Source organism: Giraffa tippelskirchi, chromosome 12 (genome assembly GCF_054371585.1).
Source record: "Giraffa tippelskirchi isolate mGirTip1 chromosome 12, T2T-mGirTip1v1.2.pri, whole genome shotgun sequence".
In the NCBI taxonomy this organism is placed as follows: domain Eukaryota; kingdom Metazoa; phylum Chordata; class Mammalia; order Artiodactyla; family Giraffidae; genus Giraffa; species Giraffa tippelskirchi.
The window spans coordinates 14,390,786-14,417,120 of record NC_137286.1 but is presented as its reverse complement, the minus strand read 5'-3'; the positions used below and the strand labels follow the sequence as shown (position 1 = coordinate 14,417,120).

At 42.3% G+C, this 26,335-nt stretch overlaps 2 protein-coding genes across 51 annotated transcripts in view; one reads left to right on the top strand and one right to left on the bottom strand.

The window, feature by feature from the left end:
• Positions 1-8,414: 8,414 nt before the first annotated feature.
• LCMT2 (leucine carboxyl methyltransferase 2) lies at positions 8,415-11,225 on the bottom strand. The gene has a single exon (XM_081548381.1). It carries the CDS (start codon positions 11,149-11,151, stop codon positions 9,094-9,096), a length of 2,058 nt encoding a protein of 685 aa, XP_081404507.1. The 5' UTR covers positions 11,152-11,225; the 3' UTR covers positions 8,415-9,093.
• The window catches only part of MAPDA (N6-Methyl-AMP deaminase), a 30,449-nt gene continuing 15,094 nt past the window's right edge, over positions 10,981-26,335 (top strand). For 7 of the 50 annotated variants that reach the window (XM_081548401.1, XM_081548415.1, XM_081548419.1 and 4 more), the window contains exons 1-7: positions 10,981-11,300; positions 11,404-11,568; positions 17,499-17,672; positions 17,919-18,049; positions 18,540-18,600; positions 23,582-23,669; positions 25,586-25,667. In XM_081548401.1, the coding sequence (XP_081404527.1) occupies positions 17,619-17,672; positions 17,919-18,049; positions 18,540-18,600; positions 23,582-23,669; positions 25,586-25,667 (416 nt within the window). In that variant the 5' untranslated portion in view covers positions 10,981-11,300; positions 11,404-11,568; positions 17,499-17,618. Of the gene's footprint in view, positions 11,301-11,403; positions 11,569-17,450; positions 17,673-17,918; positions 18,050-18,539; positions 18,601-23,581; positions 23,670-25,585; positions 25,668-26,335 lie in introns of all 50 variants that reach the window. The other 43 variants (XM_081548427.1, XM_081548435.1, XM_081548446.1 and 40 more) reach the window with 15 other exon arrangements.

The window sequence follows — 26,335 nt, the reverse complement described above, 5'->3', positions numbered from 1 at the left end:
CAGGCAAGTCTTACCCGAAATGAAAAAATCAGAGGAAACTGGGATAGAGGATGAATTGCAGGTTCAAGTCACTATAGGGTAAATCTTCATAGATAATATGCAGCTAATATGATTGTATTCTACCAAAATAAGAAAAAAAATTTACCAAAATAAGAAAAACAAATTCACTGTCTCTGTGGTTACTTATCTCTGTCACTACCCACTGGTTGTCTGCGTGGAAGATGGGGCAAGCAGCAGGACTAAGAGAGGGGTTCCCCAAAGCAGATATTTATAATCACAGCTATGTTCTAGTGGTTCTGGCTGATTCTCTTTGCACTTATGACCAAGACATAGGCTTGCCTGACAGGCTTGCATTTAGGGTGTCATTGTATTAATTTTCACTAGTGATACTCTCTTCTTCCCCAGGAAGCCAGTGGCACAGAATTTATTATATTAAAAAGGCATAAGCTTGGATTTCCCTGGTGGTCCAGTGGTTAAGAGTTCGCCTTCCAATGCAGGAGACACAGGTTTGATTCCTGGTCAGGCAACTAAGATCCCATATGCTGCAAGGCAACTAAGCCCAAGCTCTGGAGCCTGTGCTCTGCAGGAAGAGAAGCCTGTGCACCACAACGAAGACCTAGTGCAGCAAAAAAAAAAAAAGGAGAAAGGTCTGGCTCCAAAACATTAAACCCTGATAATAAGAGATCCCTTTTCAATTCTAGTGTTGATTGTGTGCCAGGTGCTAGGAATACAATGGTGAATAAGATGCTATTCCTACCCTCAAGGAGCCAGGGTAGGGGTAGCACCTAGTGAGAAGACAGATGAGAAAACAAATTATAACAAAATATGGGACTTCCCTGGTAGTCCAGTGGTAGAGAATCTGCCTGCCCATGCAGGGGACACAGGTTCAATCCTTTCTCCAGGAGGATTCCACATGCTGCAGAACAACTAAGCCAGTGCACCGCAACTACTGAAGCCCATATGCCTAGAGCCCGTGTTCTGCAACAAGAGAAGCCTCCACAATAAGAAACCTGTGCACTGCAACTAGAGAGTAGCCCCTGCTCCTCACAACTAGAGAAAGCCTGTGTGCAGCAACTAAGACCCAGTGCAGCCAAAAATAAATAGATAAATAATTTAATCTGTATTAACATTAGAAAAACACAATATAGATGATAGTTACAAGGTGCTATGGCAATATAGAAAGGTAACACATTCTAGCCTGAAAGGGTGGGGGGATTGGAACCAGGGAATGCTTTCCAAAGATAAGCCTTGAGTCACGCGGAGTTGTATAAACAAAGTTGGGATAATGAGATTGTTCAGTTCAGTTTGGTCGCTCAGTTGTGTCTGACTCTTTGTGACCCCATGAATCGCAGCATGCCAGGCCTCCCTGTCCATCACCAACTCCCAGAGTCTACCCAAACCCATGTCCATTGAGTCAGTGATGCCATCCAGCCATCTCATCCTCTATCGTCCCCTTCTCCTCCTGCCCCCAATCCTTCCCAGCATTAGGGTCTTTTCCAATGAGTTAACTCTTCGAATCAGGTGGCCAAAGTATTGGAGTTTCAGCTTCAACATAAGTCCTTCCAGGGAATACCCAGGACTGATCTCCTTTAGGATGGACTGGTTGGATCTTCTTGCAGTCCAAGGGACTCTCAAGAGTCTTCTCCAACACCGCAGTTCAAAAGCATCAATTCTTCAGTGCTCAGCTTTCTTCACCATCCAACTCTCACATCCATACATGACCACTGGAAAAACCACAGCCTTGACTAGACGGTCTTTGTTGGCAAAGTAATGTCTCTGCTTTTAATATGCTATCTAGGTTGGCCATAACTTTCCTTCAGAGGAGTAAGCATCTTTTAATTTCACGGCTGCAGTCACCATCTGCAGTGATTTTGGAGCCCCCAAAAATAAAGTCTGACACTGTTTCCACTGTTTCCCCATCTATTTCCCATGAAGTGATGGGACCAGATGCCATGATCTTAGTTTTCTGAATGTTGAGCTTTAAGCCAACTTTTTCACTCTCCTCTTTCACCCTCATCAAGAGGCTCTTTAGTTCCTCTTCACTTTCTGCCATGAGGGTGGTGTCATCTGCATATCTGAGGTTATTGATATTTCTCCCGGCAATCTTGATTCCAGCTTGTGTTTCTTCCAGCCCAGCGTTTCTCATGATGTACTCTGCATATAAGTTGAATAAGCAGGGTGACAATATACACCCTTGGCGTACACCTTTTCCTGTTTGGAACCAGTCTGTTGTTCCATATCCAGTTCTAACTGTTGCTTCCTGACCTGCATACAGGTTTCTCAGGAGACAGGTCAGATGGTCTGGTATTCCCATCTCTTTCAGAATTTTCCACAGCTTATTGTGATCCACACAGTCAAAGGCTTTGGCATAGTAAATAAAGCAGAAATAGATGTTTTTCTGGAACTCTCTTGCTTTTTTGATGATCCAGCAGATGTTGGCAATTTGACCTCTGGTTCCTCTGCCTTTTCTAAAACCAGCTTGAACATCTGAAAGTTCACGGTTCACGTATTGCTGAAGCCTGGCCTGGAGAATTTTGAGCATTACTTTACTAGCGTGTGAGATGAGTGCAGCTGTGCGGTAGTTCAAGCATTCTTTGGCATTGCCGTTCTTTGGGAGTGGAATGAAAACTGACCTTTTCCAGTCCTGTGGCCACTCCTGAGTTTTCCAGATTTTCTGGCATATTGAGTGCAGCACTTTCACAGCATCATCTTTCAAGATTTGAAATAGCTCAACTGGAATTCCATCACCTCCACTAGCTTTGTTCGTAGTGATGCTTTCTAAGGCCCACTTGACTTCACATTCCAGGATGTCTGGCTCTAGGTGAGTGATCACACCATCATGATTATCTGGGTCATGAAGATCTTTTTTATACAGTTCTTCTGTGTATTCTTGCTACCTCTTCTTAATATCTTCTGCTTCTGTTAGGTCCTTACCATTTCTGTCCTTTATCAAGCCCATCTTTGCATGAAATGTTCCCTTAGTGTCTCTAATTTTCTTGAAGTCATCTCTAGTCTTTCCCATTCTGTTGTTTTACTCTATTTCGTTGCATTGATCGCTGAGGAAGGCTTTCTTATCTCTCCTTGCTATTCTTTGGAACTCTGCATTCAGATGGGAATATCTTTCCTTTTCTGCTTTGCTTTTCACTTCTCTTCTTTTCACAGCTATTTTTAAGACCTCCTCAGACAGCCATTTTGCTTTTTTGTATTTATTTTCCATGGGGATGGTCTTGATCCCTGTCTCCTGTAAAATGTCACGAACCTCTGTCCATAGTTCATCAGACACTCTGTCTATCAGATCTAGTCCCTTAAATCTATTTGTCACTCCCACTGTATAATCATAAGGGATTTGATTTAGGTCATACCTGAATGGTCTAGTGGTTTTCCCTATTTTCTTCAATTTAAGTCTGAATTTGGCAATGGAGTTCATGTTCTGAGCCACAGTCTGCTCCCAGTCTTGTTTTTGCTGACTGTATAGAGCTTCTCCATCTTTGGCTGCAAAGAATATAATCAATCTGATTTCGGTGTTGACCATCTGGTGATGTTCATGTGTAGAGTCTCCTCTTGTGTTGTTTGAAGTGGGTGTTTGCTACAACCAGTGCGTTCTCTTGGCAAAACTCTATTAGCCTTTGCCCTGCTTCATTCTGTACTCCCAAGGCCAAATTTGCCTGTTTTTCCAGGTGTTTCTTGACTTCCTACTTTTGCATTCCAGTCCCCTATAATGACAAGGACATCTTTTTTGGGTGTTAGTTCTAAAAGGTCTTGTAGGTCTTCATAGAACCGTTCAAGTGAGGTTGAGAGTAAGGTAAAAGAGGCAGTACTAAGAGTCTGAACAGTAAGAACACTGTGAGTAAAAGCATGGAAGCGTGTAACAGTATTCTGTCTTTGGGACCCAGGTATATCTTCTTTAAAACTGAGATGTCAATAAAGAGAGACGGCATGGCAGGGGGTGCAGTTTGTGAGACAGAGAGTGTCAGATTCTAGCTTTATGAAAAAGCAGCTAATGAAGAATTACATCATATGTATAATAAATATTAATAGAAAGAAATGAAAATCAGAAAAAAGCAAGACAATGGGGAAAGTGATGGCAAAGTTTTTTTCCTCCCTAGGTTGCTGATGTATCTAGGAATAAGAGATATCAGTTTTGCTAACTTTTCCTGAGATTCAGTTCAGTTTAGTTCAGTCGCTCAGTTGTGTCTGACTCTTTGCAGCCCCGTGGACTGAAGTACACCAGGCCTCCCTGTCCATCACCAACTCCCCGAGTTTACTCAAACTTATGTCCATCGAGTCGGTGATGCCATCCAACCATCTCATCTTCTGTTGTCCCCTTCTCCTCCCGCCTTCAATCTTTCCCAGCAGGGTCTTTTCCAGTGAGTCAGTTCTACGCATCAGGTGGCCAAAGTATTGGAGTTTCAGCTTCAGCATCAGTCCATCAGATGAATATTCAGGACTGATTTCCTTTACGATTGACTGGTTCGATCTCCTTGCAGTCAAAGGGACCTTCCTGAGACAGCAAGTCTAAATGTAAATCAGAGATTGATGCTCTTTTCGTTAGAAAATCCTAAAAATGTGGACAAAGACTAGGGAATGAGAAAAGCTGTGTGTAGTGTAATATCCTAAAAATCACTATTACAATTTATTTCTCCATCTTAGTCTAATTAGGTGACAAATGACTTTTCATGTAAATATTAGGGAAAGGTCTTTCCTCTCCCTCTATTAAACTTACTTAGAGAGTTCCACACCAAGTCATGCCCAGTGAAGCATCAGCACATCCTAGGAAGATCCTGTGTTTATGTGCTCACAAGCGTATTTAATTGCACATTCCTACTCCCTCAGATAAGCCTTTTGGCAAAGTGAGCTCATTTCATTTCCAATGAATAAGATTACCGTGGTCCATTGTTGAGCAAAAGGGGATGAAGATCAGCTGGAAACTCAGTCAAGGAGAAGGTTCAAGAGTATTCTGCAAAGGTAGGAGTAACACAAGGAAGTCTACTACCATTACCCAGGTCAAGGCAGTTGAATTTTAAACAGGGTGTATAAAACTTGAATGCCTCCCAACAACACATGGTGATTAAAGGAATTCTGACATCTGCTTGTACATGATAGGCACAATGGTAATATTCAAATATGAGTGTCAGATTGGACCAAAAAGTATTTATTGAGTATCTGCTATGTTGGAGATAGAGAAGTGAACTAGACATAATTCCTTCTCTTAGTCAAAGAATTCCCACTTTGGGACCAGGCGCTTAAGATCATTGTCCAAGAAAGATAAGTGAGTAGTCTTATAACTAAACCATGGAATGATAGAACTTGTTTGTGTACATAATTATTGACATCCAAGGAAATCTCAGCCTACTCTAAAGCTGATTATAATTTTCATCATTTCTGCTCTCTATATTCTTTTTCTCTCTTTAAACATAAAATCCAAATATGATTAGCAAGGTCATAAATGACCTCCAAAATCACTGCAGATGGTGACTGCAGCCATGAAATTAAAAGACGCTTGCTCCTTGGAAGAAAAGCTATGGCCAACCTAGACAGCACATTAAAAAGCAGAGACATTACTTTGCCAACAAAGGTTCATCTAGTCAAAGCTATGGTTTTTCCAATAGTCATGTATGGATGTGAGAGTTCGACTATAAGGAAAGCTGAGCACCAAAGAATTGATGCTTTTGAACTGTGGTGTTGGAGAAGACTCTTGAGAGTCTCTTGGACTGCAAGGAGATCCAACCAGTCCCTCCTAAAGGAAATCAGTCCTGAATACTCATTGGAAGGACTGATGCTGAAGCTGAAACGCCAATACTTTGGCCACCTGATGCGAAGAGATGACTCACGGGAAAAGACCCTCATTCTGGGAAGGATTGAAGGCAGGAGAAGGGGACGACAGAAGATGAGCTGGTTGGATGGCATCACCGACTCAATGGTCATGAGTTTGAGTAAACTCCAGGAGTTGGTGATGGACAGGGAGGCCTGGTGTGCTTCAGTCCATGGGGTCGCAAAGAGTCGGACACAACTGAACTGAACTTGCCAGCCTAATGCTATTTTATAGCCCTTTCTTCATCACTGAAGTCAAGAAGCTTACTTAGTTTTATTAATGTCACACTAGACATCATTGGATGGTCCCTGTGATTAAGAACTTACATGTAACCAGTTCTTCTCTTAATCACCAGACTGTCCAAAGAGCACAGGCTCCTCTTGCACAGGAAGACAGTGACTGATTACATTTGGGGCGCACATACAGGAATATTTTCCAGAAGATATCTAGTAGGATGGGTCCTAGAGTAGGTGTGAGTTGAGGTTGAATTTAGGATCACAACATGAATATGGAATAAAGCAGGACTTCAAGGTCTGAGATCACTGAAAGAGAAGGACATGCAATGTCTGGGCACTGGAACATGTCTCTTACATGTCAACTTCCTAATATCACTAAGGAGGTTTAAATATGCAGAAAGATGAAAAATGGACATTCAGTGGCAAAATCTAGAAACACATAAGGAAGTGACAGTCCTGGCCTTTGAAGCACATATCCTACAAGAGTCATTCTTAACCTCATTTTCATATCCTCACTAGTATGTACAGTGTTTTTGAGACCCTGACAGAGCAGAGATGCAAAATAAGAAATTCCCTTCCTCCCTTAACTAGTTTTTCTTGTCTAAAAAGAAGCAATCATTAAATGAGGAAAAGGGCTTTTACTAACTCGCATAATTATCCCAGTGTCTCCATACCAGAATTTTAAATATTCAAAGGTGAATTGGAGAAGCAAAAAGTACAGTCCACAGCTTTAGTTCTTAATCTGCACCACATCTCTAACTACTGCAGATTACTCTTATGAAACTAGGACCCAGCACTACTGAGTGCTGCTCCAAAGGTACCGAGTTAATGCTACTGACAAAACTCTTTAAGTGTTCTAATGACTAGAGCTTGAGAAATGAGTAAGTCCTTAACTGAGTATGATGTATGTATAGGGTCAGAGGTGGAGGGCATGCTTAATCTGATAATCACACAGAAAATGTGGATAATTTCTCTGGGGAGAACAAGCCCAATTACTCATGATGCGCCATACTGGGCAGCACTTGAGAGACTAGGCATCACTAGTAATTTTGGTCTGGCACACATCCATGTTCTCCTGACATCCCCCCACTACAACACTCCCCACTCCCCCAGAGCTCTGTATTGCCCAAAAGTGATGATAATAATGATGGTTGATGGTACCATTTAAAAGATAGCATAATGGAAGGTTTACCCAGGACTTTGGTGTTATTTCTAGTTTCAAATTCTGGTACTAACTGCTACATAGCTGAGAACAAGCATTTCATCAATGTTCTGCTTTGATCTGCTTCTGAAAGCTGGAGTTAGGCTTGTGGTGAACTTAGAAACAGTAAATACACAGCAGCCTTCTTCCTTTCTGGTCATAGTCCTGCCAAGTTATTAATACTCAGTACCCAGTCCACTGACAGCCATGTCAGATGCCTAGCCATGGTAAGCCCTTTGTTTCTCAGGATTCACTAATAACCTCCCCTGAAAGGGCTCTTGCAGTCTCAGGGAAGCTGAAGTTAGAAGATAACACTTTCTTCAGCTTGTCTTCTCCTGAGTGGCTTCATGTAACAGAGCCAACAATGCCCTCTCTGTGCATAGGCTTGTGTTTGCTTGTTGGTTTTCATAGATTACTTTACATATGAAGTTGTTAATAGAAATATTTAGGGGAAAAGGATTGTAGGTCATACTAAGTCCATCAAGATGTTAACATCGATAGTACTTGTAGAATCTCAAATTAAGATTTCAAAGATTGAAGACGAACAAGAAATACTGAAGTGGTATTTTTGAGACCTGAATTCACAAGGTATACACAATTTTGATGACAAACTAAGGCTCAAGTTTTAAGAATGAATACCTAAGATGTTCTATGGATCTCAGAAGGCTCACCAGGAAAAATGGTTCATTTAAAGGGGGTAATTGAGGAGAGTTTAATGAAGATACTAATTAAAAAGGAATGAGCAGGGTTAGGTAAACCAAGTCAAAATGGTGAAGTACCTCAGTGGAGTCCAGATCTTTCTGTAGTGATGGAAATGTTCTACATCTGTTTAGCTATTGAACACTTAACATGTGGTTAATGCAGCAAAGATGCTGAATTCTTTGGAGTGATGCCAAGTCAACTTATGGCTATGGCTTTTGATGGAAGAATGCAGCTGCTGCCAACTTACAGCCTGGTAGGGGAAACACTGGCAATACCCTGACTCATTCTTCCTCTCGAACCATCCTCCTCTGGTACCTCTGACTGATGGAACTCTCCAGGAACCAGAGAACAAGAAAACTCATTGATGCAGTTCATAAAAGTTGACCTCCTGGGGCACAGAACATAGTGAAGCATGGAGCATAGATATGGAGCAAAACATTTTCATACCATGTACAAACTGAGCTGAGAAATCAAAACATTTTATTAGCATTTATAAATATAAATAAGTATGGAACTAGTGGCAAAAAAAACTGAACAAAAGCATGTCTCAATAAAGTCGTATAAATGTCTTATTAAAGCTATCTGAGCTCTCTGCTGAGCTAAGTGGCACAATGCTTTAATCAAACTGCAACTGGGTTCATTTTAGGTTTCGTACATGAAGAATGAAGTCAATATCATGTCCCTTCACCTATATTCAACCTTGTGTTCTTAGCAAGGATCTGTGTGAAACTTTTTCCAAGGTCTCATCTAAAATCACAAAGCCTGGGAGTGGGAAATTTTTCACTTTACTTAGGCGAAAGGTCACTGTAACTCAATAAATGGGTAAACTCAGATTAGAAAGTGGGAGGAAGACCAGGAAATTAGATACGGGGATCCAAAGGCCCCCAAATCCTATTCTAGGACTATATGACCACTTTATTTTTGTACTATCTCTTTGAATTTTGGTGTGTTTAAAAAAATTTTTTCCCCCACTTTCTGCACTGAATAGCAGTACTAATAAGAAAAAACCAAAAACAAAAAAAGGAGTGGGAAGGGGGAGTGGTACTACCCATAGCCAGAGTCAAATCCTATTTTGGAAAGCTTTATTGTCCACGTTAGTGGGTCCTGAATATATCAGAAGTCCAGTCTTTAAGTGCCAGTCTTTACTGTCTAGCACTTAAAGAAGAAAGGTGTAATGTCACTGTATGGGGGTTGAAGTAGGTGCCAAAGGAAAAGCAGTTCCCACCACCTCCAAGGAGCAGAAGCTGTTGCTCTTCAGGAAGGAGGATGCTAGTATGATTGTGTAACATTAATGGCCATGGCACACATGTTGTGTCAATCTGATACTCAAAGCTCAATCCTGTAGACAAATCAATAACAGTCACTCCAGGAACTGCGAAGGAATGAATCCAGACCCCTCCAACCAACAAAAGCTTCCCATTGACTACATGAGCTGTGTGGGAGTACCTTGGGGTAATGGGAGGCTGGATGGCTATCGATTCCCAGAGGAACCCACAAGTGATTGGTTTCAGAAAGAATACAGAGCTCAGTGGCTCCTCAGAAGCACCCAGACCTCCAGCAATGAGGGCTCCCCCTTGCCAGCTGCAGGCACTGTGGGAATGCCGACCTTCAGGTTCTTCTCCCTCCACTGGGATCCTAACCCAAGTCATTGTCCCCACATGGAGGAAATGCCAGTCACTTAGTACAGGTTCTGCCACACTGCGGCCGCCATACACAAACAAATATTTCTGATTCTCACAGGACACTTCTGTTGTTGAATGGCGCCAACGTGACAAGGTAGAATCTTCTTCTGGACCGAACTTTGTGACTGTTACATTTGGGTTCTCAGTGTTATTATCCTCATTCTCACAAGAAAGTTGGAGTATCCCCAAGGCTGGAGTTACTGGGGACAATCTCCCTCCTAGAACCAGAACCTGAGTATCTGACAGTCTTGTCATGGTGTGATAAAGGCGTCCGTCCCACTGAGCTCCAGTTCCCCAACTGCCTATCTGGTTGCCTTTCCATTCAAAGTCACTGTATCTTAAGAGCACGTGAAACTTGCTCACTCGGCAATGTCGCCCCTCCTGCTCTCCAAATCCTCCTGCACTGAGAATAACGCCTGGGCTCAAAAGAACAGAGGCGTGGCCATATCTCTTAAGGCCCGGGCCCTGGGTGTCCCCAGTGACTACACTGGCAGGGAAGATTCCTGAAGGGGAAGCAGGATCTATCCGAGGAAACGTCTCTGCGGGTGGAAACACCCGAGTCTGGGAGAGGTTGTCTCCCCGAGAAGCGGCTAGAATGAAATAGTGGGCACACTTCAGATGCCACTCCTCAAACTCGTCAAAAGGTTCGAGATTTTCCACGCGTTGGCGTTCTTCTGCGGGGAGAAAGCAGCGATAGAATTCATTCAGGTCCATGGCGCGACAGGCAGTCCAGCCGGCCTGAAGGAAGCGCTGCCGCTGGGCCTCCGCGTCGGGAAAGCGGTCCAGGCCATGAAGGGGAGAATTCAAGTGCCGAAAATGTTGCTGCATGAACTCGCCAAAGGCATCCTGCGGCCTCATCTGCTCGTAGACGACGAAAATGGCATTAGAAAACCGCTGGGCGGCCCAGGCGATGAGGGCCGCGGCATCATGCGGCTCGAGGTAGGTGAGCACAGCCTCAGCCAGGAGCAGAGTCGGTGCGGCCGCGTCAAGACCCGCGGCGGCAAGGGCCTGGTCCAGCCGCTGCAGCTGCCGCAGGTCCAGGCCCAGGATGCGGTAGTCCGAGCTCTCAAAGCACAGCGTGGACCCGGGGTCTCCGCTCTGGAAAGGCCCGGTTAACGCGCACAGATCCGGCGTATCTCGAATCCTCTGAGCTTTGCGCTGGGCCACGTCCGGAAAATCCACCTCCCAGACAGCAGCCCCGGCCAGGCGACCGGCAGTTTTGAGGCGAAAATACAGCGAGTCGGAGCCGGCGCCCAGCGACAGAATCTGCGCGCGAGGGGTGCCGGGGGCCACGCACGTCCGTTCTACGAAGGCGCGCACGCAGTGCCGCACGGCGCGTGCGCGGACGTAGTAGCCGCGGTGGATGAGCGGCGTGCGGCGCGCCGTCCCCGGAACCAGCAAGGCAGCAAAGGCGTCGTGCACGTACCCGCGCGCGGCCAGGGAGCTCTTGCTGAGGGCGCTGCTGTCGTTGGTGCTCTGCACTGCCTCAGCCCGACGTTCGCGGCTGCGCGAGCCCATGGTCAGGGCAGTCAGGAGCGGCGGTCCGTCGGGGTAGTGAGCTGACCTTTGGTCCCGTAATGTCCTGTACCCGCGACTGGGTACTGGGCGGGGCGGGGATGTGGGTGTGTGGCGGAAACAACGCTCCGTTACGTCTCTTCCTTGGATAGGTGGGCGTCACTTCCGGGACGGGCGCGCCTCGCCAATCAGGATTGAGGAGGGTGCAGCTGGCGCTGACAGTCGGCTGTGATTGACATTTCTCTGATTTTCTAGGACCGAGGTTTCGCGGGAAGACTGACGGCTGCGGCTTTCTGGGGACACGTGGACTGTGTTGGGGAAGCGCGGATTGTCACTTTTCTACAAGCCTTCCTGTCTGACACGAAAATTTATCTTAAGTTTTCATAAGCTGACTCAACTGTTGACAAAAATCTTTCAGAGGTGAGTCTGTGGAGACTGAGAGTCCAGAACTCCTTGAACTGCAGCGCCTGCACTGAGTGTCTGGCAGGGACAAAGCAGGGTTAGGACCACTAATTTTAGGGGGCAAGGAGAAGAGATGGTCTTTCTTTGCATGCTAACTACGAATACTTACGAAGAGATCCCATTTAAGTCTGAAAACAAGTCAGTGAGGCCAGGTGCAAAATGAAGAAACCTTCCTTTACAGAAGTTGTGATTCACCCAATCAGTGTTTCCCCACAAATGTATACTGTTGATTCCCTTGTATCCCAGGCTCTGTGCTAAGCTTACAGTAAGTAAACCACTCAGCCTCTGTTTCTCAGCTGTAAAGTGATATTCCCCTCCGCGTTCAAAGTTCTGTCTTCTTCGATAGAATTGAATACGTCTGTGGAAGAGGGAATCACAGAAGAGAGGTGATTATTCTTTCTGAGTCTTTGCAGTTTAAAATAATCATCAATTTTCTAGTTTGAGTGTTTGGGAGTCATCACCAGTAGGAAATCACTTGCAAAGATACTTGGGGGATTTGTAACTTATTAATTGGGATTTGGTGACTGTGGGAGCCAAGATGGAGAAGGAAATCAGGATGACTCTTAAGTATGGTTACCTTGAAGCATTATAGCATAATGGTGAAGGGCATGAGATTTGGAGTCCAGCTGATTCAGATACTGGGACTGTGTCATTTAGATTTGGTGTTTAAGAGCTGTTAGTGACTTTCAGTTCAGTCGCTCAGTCGTGTCTGACTCTTTTTGACCCCATGGACTGCAGCACACCAGGCCTCCCTGTCCATCACCAACTCCCAGAGTTTACTCAAACTCATGTCCATTGAGTCAATGATGCCATCCAACCATCTCATCCTCTGTCCGTCCCCTTCTCCTCCCACCTTCAATCTTTCCCAGCATCAGGGTCTTTTCCAATGAGTCGGTTCTTCGCATGAGGTGGCCAAAGTATTAGAGTTTCAGCTTCAACATCAGACCTTCCAGTGAATATTCAGGACTGATTTCCTTTAGGATGGACTAGTTGGATCTCCTTACAGTCCAAGGGACTCTCAAGAGTCTTCTTCAACATCATAGTTCAAAAGTATCAATTCTTCTGCACTCAGCTTTCTTTATAGTCCAACTCTCACATCCATACATGATTACTGGAAAAACCATAGCCTTGACTAGACAGACCTTTGTTGACAGAGTTAATATGCTTTTTAATATGCTGTCTAGGTTGGTCATAACTTTCTTCCAAGGAGTAAGCGTCTTTTAATTTCATGGCTGCAGTCACCATCTGCAGTGATTTTGGAGCCCCCAAAAATAAAGTCTGCCACTGTTTTCACTGTTTCTCCATCTGTTTGCCATGAAGTGATGGGACCGGATGCCATGATTTTAGTTTTCTGAATGTTGAGCTTTAAGCCAGCTTTTTCACTCTCCTTTCTCACTTTCATCACAAGGCTCTTTAGTTCTTCTTCACTTTCTGCCATAACGGTGGTGTCATCTGCATATCTGAGGTTATTGATATTTCTCCCGGCAATCTTGATTCCAGCTTGTGCTTCCCCCAGCCCAGCGTTTCTCATAATGTACTCTGCATATAAGTTAAATAAGCAGGGTGACAATATACAGCCTTGACGTACTCCTTTTCCTATTTGCAACCAGTCTGTTGCTCCATGTCCAGTTCTAACTGTTGCTTCCTGACCTGCATACAGATTTCTCAAGAGGCAGGTCAGATGGTCTGGTATTCCCATCTCTTTCAGAATTTTCCACAGTTTATTGTGACCCACACAGTCAAAGGCTTTGGCATAGTTAATAAAGCAGAAATAGATGTTTTTCTGGAACTCTCTTGCTTTTTCGATGATCCAGCGGATGTTGGCAATTTGATCTCTTGTTCCTCTGCCTTTTCTAAAACCAGCTTGAACATCTGAAAGTTCACGGTTCATGTGTTGCTGAAGCCTGGCTTGGAGAATTTTGAGCATTACTTTACTAGCGTGTGAGACTTAGTGACTTTAGGGAGAGCAATTTCTGTGAAACAGTAAGGGCAGAATCCATGTTTTGGTGAATGGGAGATAAGTAAATGGAGGCAGCTCAAAGAGTGTAGCTCAGAAGGAAAGAGGAGACAGAGCAATAAAGAAGAATAGGGGATAACAGAAAGTTGTTTTTTTTTTTTTTTTTTTTTTAGAGTGGAAGCAAGTACTGTATTTGCATGGTGGTTCCCCAGGAGAAATCAGCAAATGGAAAGAGGTTGACTTGCAGAAGAGTGAGAAGATTAACTAGTGGAGTAATGACTTGGAATAGATAAGAAGGAATGGAATATTGGGCACAGATTAGTCTTGGGAATAAGAGACTGAATCCTCTTTCTCTGACTCATGAAGGAAGAAGGGGTATAGATACAGATAAGATTAAGGGTGAGGGAGGGCAGAGAGAAATACAGGAAATTCATGCCTAAAGGCTTTTGTTGTCTCTGTAAATCTAGTGACTGAGTTGTCAAGTTGAGTGTGAGGTAGCTGGGTCTAGCGGAGCTCTTGAGGAGTTTAAAATTGCCCCTGAAGGAAATGGGAGAAGGACTCCCCTGAGTTTGCAAATTCATTGTAGTTTTGATTTGCATTTCTCTAGTAATTCATGTTGAGCATATTTTTATCTTTGTAGAAACATAGACTCTGAATGACTGTGGATTTCTATGGCTATCAAGTCCTGTGTGTGTGTGTGTACATTAGTCACTCAGTCATGTCCAACTCTGGAGGAGCCGTGGACTGTAGCCCACCAAGCTCCTGTCCATGGAACTCTCCAGGCAAGAATCTTGAAGTCCGTAGTCATTTCTTCCTCCAGGGGATCTTCCTGACTCAGTGATCGAACACGGGACTCCTATGTTTCAGGCAGATTCTTTACTGTCTGAGCCACCAGGGAAGCATCGAGCCCTATATAAACCACTTTCTTAATTGCCCATTTTAATACCTTAGTAGCTTATTTAACCCTTCTCAGTGTCAACTGATTGATTTTTAATGTGGTAAAAATATGTATTTTGCAAAGTTACTGCAAGAATTAAAAATAATATTATTAAAAGCACTTGCTACCTAACTGATAAGGTCTGAATGGAAACTGCTATTCTTATCAACATCATTAATATCAGAACCCAAAGGGTCAAGGTGGCTACTTCTAAAAATCACAAAATTTTGTTTGAAATTTTGCCTTAATTTATAATCAACCTTCAGAGGTAAAGGGAAATTAGGATTTATTTATCATCTACAATGTGCTGGGCACTCTGCTAGGTGTGAAACTGCACTCCTTCTTGGATGGGACCCAGCCAAAACTCAAATTGGAATTCGAACCCATGGGCTGGAACTTAAACCCACGATCCCCTGACTCAGGAAGGACTCGAACCCACTGTCTTTTAACTGAAACTGCACTTACCTGGTGTTAGGATTTACTGGCGCTCAGGTCCTTTGGTCTCATTGCAGAAAGATTTCAGTGAGAGGCAGAGTGGCAGGCAAAGAATGAGTGTGTTAGCAGAGGACACGTGTGAGAAATGCAAATGGATGGATGAAAAGGCTCTGCCCCAGGACCACCTTCTGCCTCATTCATGGGCAGATGTCAAGACTTACATCATTAGATCCTCCTTTGGTTCTCTATGGTTTAACCGGGACTGTCATGGTGCTATTTAAATCATATGTGTATTAGCAAAAGGGTGGTAACATATACTAAAATATGGTAATTAATCTCAGGTTTCGGTGTAATGTCTCCTCTCACCTAGTTTGTTTCTCCTTTCACCTATGTTTCTGTCTTGGCTATGTGCAGAAATGCTACTCTTCAAGGACTATTAACTCCCTGACTGTATAAGATTCAGACCCCATATCTATGGTCTTGTGTTTTTAACTATCAGGGTCTCTGGCTTGAGTGTCTGGCACTTGGATGCACCTAGTCTTCCTTCAAGGTAAAGTAGATTGTTACTAGGTTACTGGATTCTTTTCTTGAGTGGTCTTAAGCTTAAAACAGTCTCCCAAACTCCCTTAAAATTCCCTTTCTGTTTTTAATAATCCCCTAGTGGGATTTTTAAACTATTTAATTATCTTACTCTATCCCTGGAGCTTCCAGGTGGTACACTGGTAAAGAATCTGCCTGCCAATGCCGGAGATGCAGGAGACACAGGTTTGATCCCTGGATTGGGAAGATCCCCTCGAGGAGGAAATGACAACCTTCTTCAGTATTCCTGCCTGAAAAATCCCATGGACAGAGAAGCCTGGTGGGCTACAAAACATGGGGTCGCAAAGAGTCAGACATGACTGAGCATGCACACACTCACCTTATCCCCTATCAGATGCTGCGGAGGCAGTATAAGCCATAGTCCCTGTTTTTAGGAAGTTTATATAGTTCTGGTGAGGGACAAAGACAAATCAGTGGTGTAGATACAGTGTGATAAAATGCTGACTTAGACATGCTCACTGGGTTATCCAGGACGATAGAGGAGGTGAATTTAAGTTATTTTATTAATCCTCACAGCTACTCTGCTTTTTTTGCTTTTTTTTTTTGAAGGATAATTTCTTCATAGTGTTGTGGTGGTCTCAGACTTACATCACTGTGGATCTATCATAATTGTATATATATCTCCTTTCCTCTTGAGCCTCCCTCCCCCCACACCATTCTACCCCTTGAGGTCGTCACAGAGCGCCAGGCTGGGCTCTCTGTGTTATGGAGCAGCTTCCTGCCGGTTATCTATTTCACACATGATAGTGTATATATCCTGAGTGTTCATTGGGAGGACTGATGTTGAAGCTGAAACTCTAAATCTTTGGCCACCTGATGCAAAGAGCTGACTCATTTGAAAAGACCCTGATGCTGGGAAAGATTGAAGGCGGGAGGAGAAGGGGTTGACAGAGGATGGGATGGTTGGATGGCATCACTAACTCAATGGAGATGAGTTTGAGTAAACTCTGGGAGTTGGTGATGGACAGGGAGGCCTGGTGCGCTGTGCTCCATGGGATCGTGAAGAGTCAGACACAGCAGAGCAACTGCGCTGAACGGAACTGAAGTGTATATATGGCAGTGCTACTTTCTCAATTTCTCCTAGCCTCTCCTTTCCCCATCTGTGTCCACAAGTTCTTTCTCTACATCTGTGTCTCCATTTCTTCAATGTAAATAGGTTTATCAGTACTGTTTTTCTGGATTCCATATATATGCATTAATACATGATGTTTGTTCTTCTCTTTCTGACTTATTTCATTCTGTATAACAGGCTCTAGATTCATCTACTCTGCATTTTTATTGAGTTTTTATCCCATTTTTTTAATCCTGTTTTTACAGCTAAGGAAACTGAAGCCGTGGAGTTAAAAGTCACTCAGAGCCACACACCTATTAAAGGGCAGAACTGGTACCAAGGATTAACCTAGGTCCATCTGATTCCATTGCCTCTATTCTTACTTTATATATTTTAAACAGTTCAAAAATGTGAACTTTTGAACCTAAAGTAGGTCTTATAAATTTCTAGTTTTAGACATAGGTTTGTAGAAAGTGCTAATAGGTAAAAGTATATACCCTACTTGTAAAGGTATACATCTTCCTGGGTCGGGAAGATCCCCTGGAGAAGGAAGTGGCAACCCACTCCAGTATTCTTGCCTGGAGAATCCCATGGACAGAGGAACCTGGTGGGTACAGTCCATGGGGTCACAAAGAGTTGGACACAGCTGAGTGAGTAATCCTTAATCCTACACACTCGACTAAATTTCCGATTTTAATCTCCCTCTTATCAGCTTGAGGACTTTTCTTATTTCTAGTTCAGATTGTTGGCTCACTTAAATTATTAATAGCTTTGGAGAGCTTTTGTCTTTAGAGGAATAAATTAACCTGTTTCTTTGCTTTTGTGTCAACATCTAAAAATGTCCACATTTGTTTAAATAGGCGAACCTGAGCCCAGAACTACATATACTGCTTATTTTATAAAAACAGGTGGAAGTAAAGCAGTCTGAAGGAAATTCAAGGCCGCCAAACTTACTGTCTGAACTACATTTCGTATTCATGCCGAGAATAAGTGGTTGGGGGAAGACCTTGCTATTCTGCTAAATCATAATGGAGGCAGAACAGCCATGGGAGACAACCTTTTACTCAAAATTACCTAAAGTGGTAAGAATTCAACCACAAAATTCTGGAGTGTTGCTAAGTATAATGGCTTCTGTGTTGTTTCTTTTCACAAAAAGAGAAATAAATTTTGTAGGTAGAATTTGTAAACTTTGTACATTTTAAAAGTTATATAGCTACATCTCATAGGCCATTTGCCTAGTGCAGTCTACCAACATCAAGCACCTGCTACAATGCTGTGACTCTAGTGGACTTGAGAAGATTTTTACTGATTGTATTCTCTTATTTTAGGAACTTCATGCCCACTTGAATGGATCCATTAGTTCCAATACCATAAAGAAATTAATAGCCAAGAAACCAGATCTTAAAATCCACAATCAGGTGACTGTGATTGACGAGGGAAAGAAAAGAACTTTAGAAGAGTGAGTTTGGGGGAGTTTGTGGACACACTTCTTTTTTTCTCTATTTTGCGATTGTAAATAGTATGTAAGGATTCAGATTTTTGTAGTTAAAAGAATAAGGTAGCTATCTGGTATGGAGAGTATACCTTGACAAACAGTATTTTTTCCCGCTGTCAGACTGTTGACAAATTTTAGTGATTTGTATTGTTTGTGAAATTATACTGTACTGGAATATTCTTTAGACTTGCAAATATAGACTTTTGATTTTTTTTTCCCTGTTTCCTGCTTCCACTTGAGATAGGGGTTGTGAGGGTGAAGTAGGGGAACTATTGTTTCCCACTTACAAGTAACATTTAATTTTCAATCATTTGATGATCCGTCCAGATCAGTGTAGTTTTTGTAAAACCTATCCTGTTGTTCCTTATAAATATATAATTACTACTAGTCTAAAATCAGTTAATTTAGTGAAGTTTTTGATGACTAAAGTATGTTAAAACTTTTCTTATTGCAGATGCTTCCAGATGTTTCAAATTATTCATCTACTTACTACTAGCCCTGAAGATGTTCTAATGGTGAGAAATGAAACAGTTTTTAGACTGGTTTAAAAATTAGTAAGTAATTGATGCCCTTCTGTTGTTGCACATGACTCAAGAGTCTGATGAAAAATATTTTTTTGCTTTTTTTATGGTAACTTTTGAAAAACAATGTTAAGACATTTGCCTACCAGCTAATATCAAAAGACTGTATTAACTGTAAATGATATGAGGAAAGAACCAAGATCAAAATCTTCTGTAGGTAGAAAATTAGACGGTGCGGAGGAGAAAATCTTGTCCTTTTTTCATATATGTATAAACTCTCTATATAAACATATCTTATGAAATATCTGACCACAGGCTTTACTTGAATTGCTCAGGATACTTTGAACTTTCTGGGTGGACATTATAGAGAGTGAAGATGTTCAAGAGATGCTTAGAGATTGAATGATTAATCCTTAGGGAAACTGTGCCTTCCCTCTGGAGATGAAGGGCTAGAGGACTCCACTGTGTTCCCTTAGCTGGACGACTGGCTTTATCAGATTTGTATCATTGATCTGATTAGAATAGCATTTTTAAATATTCTCTTTCTAATTGGAGAGAAGCAGAATCCTATAAGTGTTCTTAACCCTTAGGGAAAAAAATGTGAAGTAAGAAATGCAAAATAAGAAATATAATGTGTTTTTGGGGAACTGACATTTGACCGGTCAAGAAAGAATTTTTCTCCTTGGCTGAGACTGATCCTCTTGATAATTATTAAGTAAGTTAATCAGCTTTTGGAGGAAGGTTAACTCTAAGAGTTTAGTTTAGCAGAAGTTGACAGAGTGTCCCCAGTGTTCCAGGCACTCTGCTAGGACTGAGAGACAAAAAGATCGACATGGTCCCTGCCCCTCAGGAATCCATAGTCAGGTTGGAGAGACAGACCCATAAGAGGATAAATCCAACATCAAGAGTTGAGCTCTGTGTTGGAGACATGCACAGGGGTTTATAGGAACTCTAGGGAGCATTTGTTGTCTTATCAGCCACTCAGCAGGTCCCGTTGAACCTTGCTAGGGATGTCCACCACAGGAGGCTTTGTCTCATTTTCTGTTGTTGAGTGGAACAGAGCAAAACTGATTACATTTTAGATTTTTAGAGTTCCATGGGTATAATATGCCATACTCATTGTTTCTTTTCTTTAAAAGTTGGTAAGAAGCTTTAATAAATGAACCTTGTGTGGGAATAAGTCAAGGGATTATTTATAGATACGGGACTAAGTGTATGAGGATCACTTAACAGTCTCATCAGAGTAACTGAATGTAATCTCAAAAAGACAAGATTGAAATGTGGCTGAAAAAACGTTAACTATTCCATGTGCTAGATTCTGTGCTCAACATGACTTTTCTGAAGTGGTCATTTTTATTGCCCCCTTTTTGCAGATGAAAAAAACTGAGGCCTAAAGAGGTTAAATATAACTTGTTCAAGGTCACTCCCCATGAGTAAAGTGGCAGAATTGACTATTTTGTCTGATTCCAGAGTCCCATGTTCTTTCTTATTCGAGATGTGCAGTCTTAGCATCCCTGGAGTAAGCAGAAACTTAACTGTGAGGTACTCTATCTGAAGACAGAACTTGAGTCGATGTTCTCAGTCCAGAGCATAGGAGAACAAAGCCCAAAGAGCCAAGAGCTGTCTGCAGTACCTTTTGCGGCATGGAGCGGAAAGGACTGAATCTGGTTGACATGGGAAGGGAAGTCACTCCCTAGAGAAGTGTTCTTGGATATGAGCTAGAAATGATTCCACAGGTCTCACTGTGGCCTAGCGAAGTCTTCCTTCCACTGCTCTCAGTCAGTACTTGCCATCAACCTTCTGTCGTTCCTTTAGGTTTCACAGGTACCTCACCGCCAGGAAAAGGGGTGCCCTGGTTAGTAGATATGATCACATCACACCTTCCCTTCACCTTCGTTGTATAATCCACACATTATAGACAGGCTTCTGCATTAGTCTCCTGTGAGCTGGGGTAGGATGAGTTTGTCTTTCTGGATCTTTTTAGTTAAGGAGTGAAGATAAGATCTGAGTTCCTCACAACCTGCAAAGATGAGGACTGTGCTGTGGTGATGGCAGTGGCAGCAACGTGGGGTTTCTGGAACACCAGCGCTACAGGGTGGTCTAGTGCCTTTGATGATGGTACAGAGGCTGCAGGGTCGTGCCTAGTGGTGGAGGAAGCAATAGTGTCTTGCTTGGTCCAAGGGTGTCACATGATTTTGAATGCTTTTGTGTTGTCCCTGTTACTGAGTCCAAGCTCTCTTTGCTTGCCACACAGCAGGCGAATAAGTTCAAGAGATGAGGTGTTGAGGCAAGGAATATTACTTTATCGGGAAAGCTGGCAGATGGAGAAGATGGCAGACTAATGTCTCAAAATAACCATCTTATTGGAGTCTGGATGCCGGTTTCTTTTATAGAACAAAGATGGGGAGAGGTGAGGGATTAAGGTAAAAAATGCTGTTAATCTTACAAATATCTTCTGGAATGGCCAGCCTCCAGGAGAGGATATATTGATTTTTTCTTCCTGTAGCCATCCACAGGTGGACAAAGTCCTGAACAAAGGCATTTTGGTGTGACTTTAAGGCAGAGTAGGGTAGGGTTCTCCAAGGCAGGCCATTATGTATGCTTATAATAACAAAAGCAACAGAAAGCAAAGGTTAAAGTCGAAGAAACAGATCCAGCATGGAGTCAAAATTGGCTCTTGCCTGTAACATCCTGAGCTGTGATCTCTGAGGCTGATTCTCCAGACCTCCTGGTGAATCTGAGCTACCTGTTATATGCATGTTGTAATAAGTTCCACTTTGGCTTTAGTATTAAGAAAAAAGATGAGGCCCAGACCTTGGATTGCAGTGAATCCACCAAGGTGGTGCCACCCTGTTAGGCGCTGTCTGTACAGTCAGCCAGCCTTGTTCCTCTGCCAGGACACTGCATCTGTGTGCCCATGTGCATGTGGGCAAAGCAGGTTAAGAGTAGGATACCAACTGTAAGGACTAACTAGGGCTGGTTGTCATAGCATTTCTAACCTGATCCTTTTTTCTCCTAGGTTTGTCACATTTTAGGTAATGGCAATGAAGGAAAACATGCCTTCAGCCTTTAGATATCATTTATCTTGGTCGTTTAGTAATTTTTGGATTATTTAGTTTTCTATTAGATTGAATACAGTTTTTTAACTCAAATTTATCACCCATTTTCTTTGCCTAAAAGAATCTTCCTAAGTACATTTGGGGAGAGTTTAACCCTGCCAAAAGAAATTCTTGAGAAGTTCAACTTATCCCTAAATAATGTGAATAAGAACCTTAAGCCGTGACTTTATTTTTTTTATTTATGTATTTTTAATTGAAGGATAATTGCTTTACAATATTGTTTTGGTTTCTACTGTACCTCAACATGAATCAGCCATTGGTATACATATGTCCCCTCCCTCTTGAGCTTCCCTCCCACCTCCCACCCCATCCCACCCCTCTAGCTTGTTACAGAGCTCTGGTTTGAGTTCCCTGAGTCACACAGCAAATTCCCATTGGCTATCTATTTTATATATGATAATGTGTATGTCTCCATGCTACTCTCCCCATTAGTTCCACCCTCTCCTACTCCCCACTCCCCCACCCCGTGTCTATAAATCTTACTCTTTATGTCTATGTCTCCATCACTGGCCTGCAAATAGGTTCATCAGTACCATCTTTCTGGATACCACATATATGCATAAATATGTGATATTTGTTTTAGTTTCCGACTTCATTCTGTATAATAGGCTCTAGGTTCATCCACCTCATTAGAACTGACTCAGAAGCATTCCTTTTTATGTCTGAGTAATATTCCATTGTATATATGTTCCACAACTTCTTTATCCATTCATCTGTTGACAGACATCTAGATTGCTTCCATGTTCTTGCCATTGTAAACTGTGCTGCATTGAACATTGGGGTACATGTATCTTTTTCAGTTTTGGTTTCCTCGGGGTATATGCCTGCTAGTGGGATTGCTGGGTCATGTGATAGTTTTATTTCCTAGTTTTTTACAGAATCTCCATACCATCTTCCATAGTGATTGTATCAGTTTACATTCCCACCAGCAGTATAAGAGGGTTCCTTTTTTCCACACTCTCTCCAGCATTTATTGTTTGTAGATTTTTTTGATGGTGGCCATTCTGACCAGTTTGAGGTAATATCTCGTAGTTTTGATTTACATTTCTCTAATAATGAGCGATGTTGAGCATCTTTTTGTTTGTTTATTAGCCATCTGTATGTCTTCGTTGTAGAAATGTCTGTTTAGGTCTTTTGCCCACTTTTTGTTTGGGTTGTTTGTTTTTCTTATATTGAGTTGTATGATCTGCTTGTATATTTTGGGAATTAATCCTTTGTCAGTTGTTTCATTTGCTATTATTTTCTCCCATTATGAGGGTTGTCTTTTCACCTTGTTTATAGTTTCCTTTGGTGTGCAAAAGCTTTTCAGTTTAATTAGGTCCCATGTGTTTATTTTTGTTTCCATTACTCTAGGAGGTGGGTAATAGAGGATCTTACTGTGATTTATGTCATGCAGTGTTCTGCCTTCCTCTATGAGAAGCCATGACATTAAATGGTACATCAGTACTGCCTAATCATTTTAGCTGCTTATTTCTATATGTAACTTTCCAGTACTATACACTCATAGATGGTTTACTGGTTTTAGTTTTGCCTCACTTCTCTGTTTTATCAGTCTGCTGTTCACTAGGAAATAGAGAAATGGTTAAAAGGGAAGAAAAGAAACACAAGGTGGCGGGGGGTTGTGCAGATTTGGATTTAATGTGAGAATGAGGGGGGTAAGGAAAGCTGTTGGAAACATGGTAGTTTTGTCACAGCCTCCACTAGGGGTGTGAAAAGCAGGTCGCTTTACCATGTGGGAGACTCCACCACTCCTTGCAAGTCATTTAATGCGTGAAATAAAGCTGTAGCACGTGGCATTTTCATTGGGCCCCTTACACTAATGTTACCAGTATTATGTGCATTGCTTTTATTGTCAGGTGACGAAAGATGTCATTAAAGAATTTGCAGATGATGGTGTCAAGTATCTGGAGCTAAGGAGCACACCCAGAGGAGAAAATGCTACAGGTAGAATCTAACTATTGATACTTCTCAGCATATGTCTATCTTTTTCCTCATGTGCTTTGATCATAAATATGCCTGCAAAGTTGAGACTACTCAGCATTAACCGTTACACGTTGTAAAAGTAGGGTCAAAGGTCCATATCTTCCGATGTACATTAGTGACATATGTTATTAATGAGTCAGTCAGTTATTCGTAAGTTAAAATACCAGGTCAGGTATTATCTGTTGAAGGGAAATTAAAAGGGCTGCAAAAATTTCATTTATTCTTGTTTGCTCTTCTCACTCTGAAAAAAGAACACTTGTTCCTTGTAGCTGTGTTCTTAAATAGACGTTAGGTTGTGTTCCCTGCATCAAGCACTTGTGACACAGTGCCCAAGTGGATGTAGAATTGCGTTTCATGACAGTCACTGAAATGAAGTTATTCAGTCTCTTCTTGGGGACTGATGATATCTTAGGCCAGGAGAGAGCTGTGATGTGGTAAAACCTCTCTGGGTAGAGATGAGTAGATCTGGATATGGTCTGGAGCTTCCGGGGCCCTCTTTCTGCTGATAAGAGCAGCATCAGGAGGTATTCTATGATGTCCTTGGGTCCCGCTTAGCATTTTGTGACCTCATCATTTTGTGCCCTGATAACATGTAGTCAGCATCATTCAAGGGGTGAAATTTTAAACTACATATAGTAAAGTAAGTATTGAAATGAGATAAGCAGAAGATTCTTTTTTTTTGTTTTTCATTTTTATTGGAATATAGTTGATTTACAATGTCATGTTAGCTTCTGTTGTACAGCAAAGTGAATCAGTTATACATATACATATATCTACTCTTTTTTAGATTCTTTTCCCACGTAGGTCATTGCAGAGTATTGAGAAGAGTTCCCTGTGCTGTACAGTGGGTCCTTGTTAGTTACCTACTTTACATATGGTCGTGTGTATGTGTCAATCCCAATCTCCCAATTATCCCTCCCCCTGAACAGAAGATTCTTATTTCACATTTTTAAACTTTAGGATCAGTTCCAAGTTAATGCTGGTGAGCACAGTGAAAGGGTAGGAGGAAAGCAATCCATAGACTATTAGCGCTAGTTGACTCTTCAAATGGAGATTCAAAGGGAAATGCTAACTGAAGTATGCAGAATAGAGGAATAGTTAAAGTTTAATGGAATATTTGGTAACCATTAAAAATATTTGCAAAGACACTTTAATGACATGAAGACATGCTCAGAATACAGTGTTAATGAATGAATAGGATACACATATACCTAGTAGCATCCCATCTGTTCAGAATTGTATTTTTATTGTTGTTCAGTCACCAAGTCATATCACTGTGTGTGCGTGTGTGTGTGTATATATATTTGTTGTTGTTTAGTTGCTCAATCGTGTCTGACTCTTTGTAACCCCATGGTCTACAGCACACCAGAGTTCTCTGTCTTTCACTAATTCCCAGAAGTCTGCTCAAACTCATGTCAGTTAGTCAGTGATGCCATCCAACCATCTCATCTTCTGTTGCCCCCTTCTCCTGAACCAGGGTCTAACTCAGGTCTCCTGCATTGCAGGCAGATTCTTTACCGTCTGAGCTGCCAGGGAAGCTCATTAAATACAAATGGCATTTACTAAAGCCTGCATATGCAGGAGACACAGATTTGACCCCTGGGTCAGGAAGATCCCTGGAAGAGGAATCAACCCACTCCAGTATTCTTGCCTGGATAATCCCACGGACAGAGGAGGCTGGCGGGCTGCAGTCCGTGGAGTCACCAAGAGTCTGACGTGGCTGAGTGACTGAGCATACACACACACCCATAACTCGTCTATAACCATACACTTACCACACAGAAAGCGAAATGTAATTGTTCATATGGGAATGCGATTGTTGGAGGATGAAATTGTTGATGATCTCTTCACAAATGTTTTATTTGTGTCTTTTCCAGGAATGACGAAAAAGACTTATGTGGAATCTATACTTGAGGGTATAAAACAGTCCAAAGAAGAAAATGTAGACATTGATGTTAGGTAAGAAACATTGTACCTTAGTAGTCACCACTGAAAAATACTAGAATGTGACAATTTTACTCTTTTGAGCATGGGTATAACAGATTTTTATAAATGAGCCGATAACTGACTTTTATCTTATAATAGGAAAAAAAGTCAAGAACTTCGTTGTTTAAAGTTGAGAATACAATTCTGAATTTTTTTTCTGTGGCAATAAAGTTCTGAGTCCTGTAGCTGTAGTGAAGTGTGGCTTCCCATGGCTCTTCAACAAAAATCCAGGCTTCTTCTTGGGGTCTTCAAGGTCCCACGTGCTGCCTTTCTTACCTCAGCAGCCTCATGTGTTCCACTGGTCACTTACCACGCACTGACCTGCCCCCTGTTCCTCAAATAGGCCAAGACTGTCGCCCCATGTTGGCACTTTTGTACTTCCTGTTGCTTCTGCCTAGAACACTCCACCATATCCTCGCGTGGCTGGCCTCTTGTCACTCAGGTCTCCTGTGGCTGTCACTTGCTCAGAGAGGCCTTCCTTGACCACCTTATCTAACATGCCTCCCCACATCTTCTAGGTACTCCCTTTATTTCCTTTATGACACGCTTCTTAACAAAATCAGAAATTTTCTTGTTTTATTTATATGTATACACATTCACCCACTAGAGTGTAAGTTCAGTGAGGCAGGGACCTTGTCTTT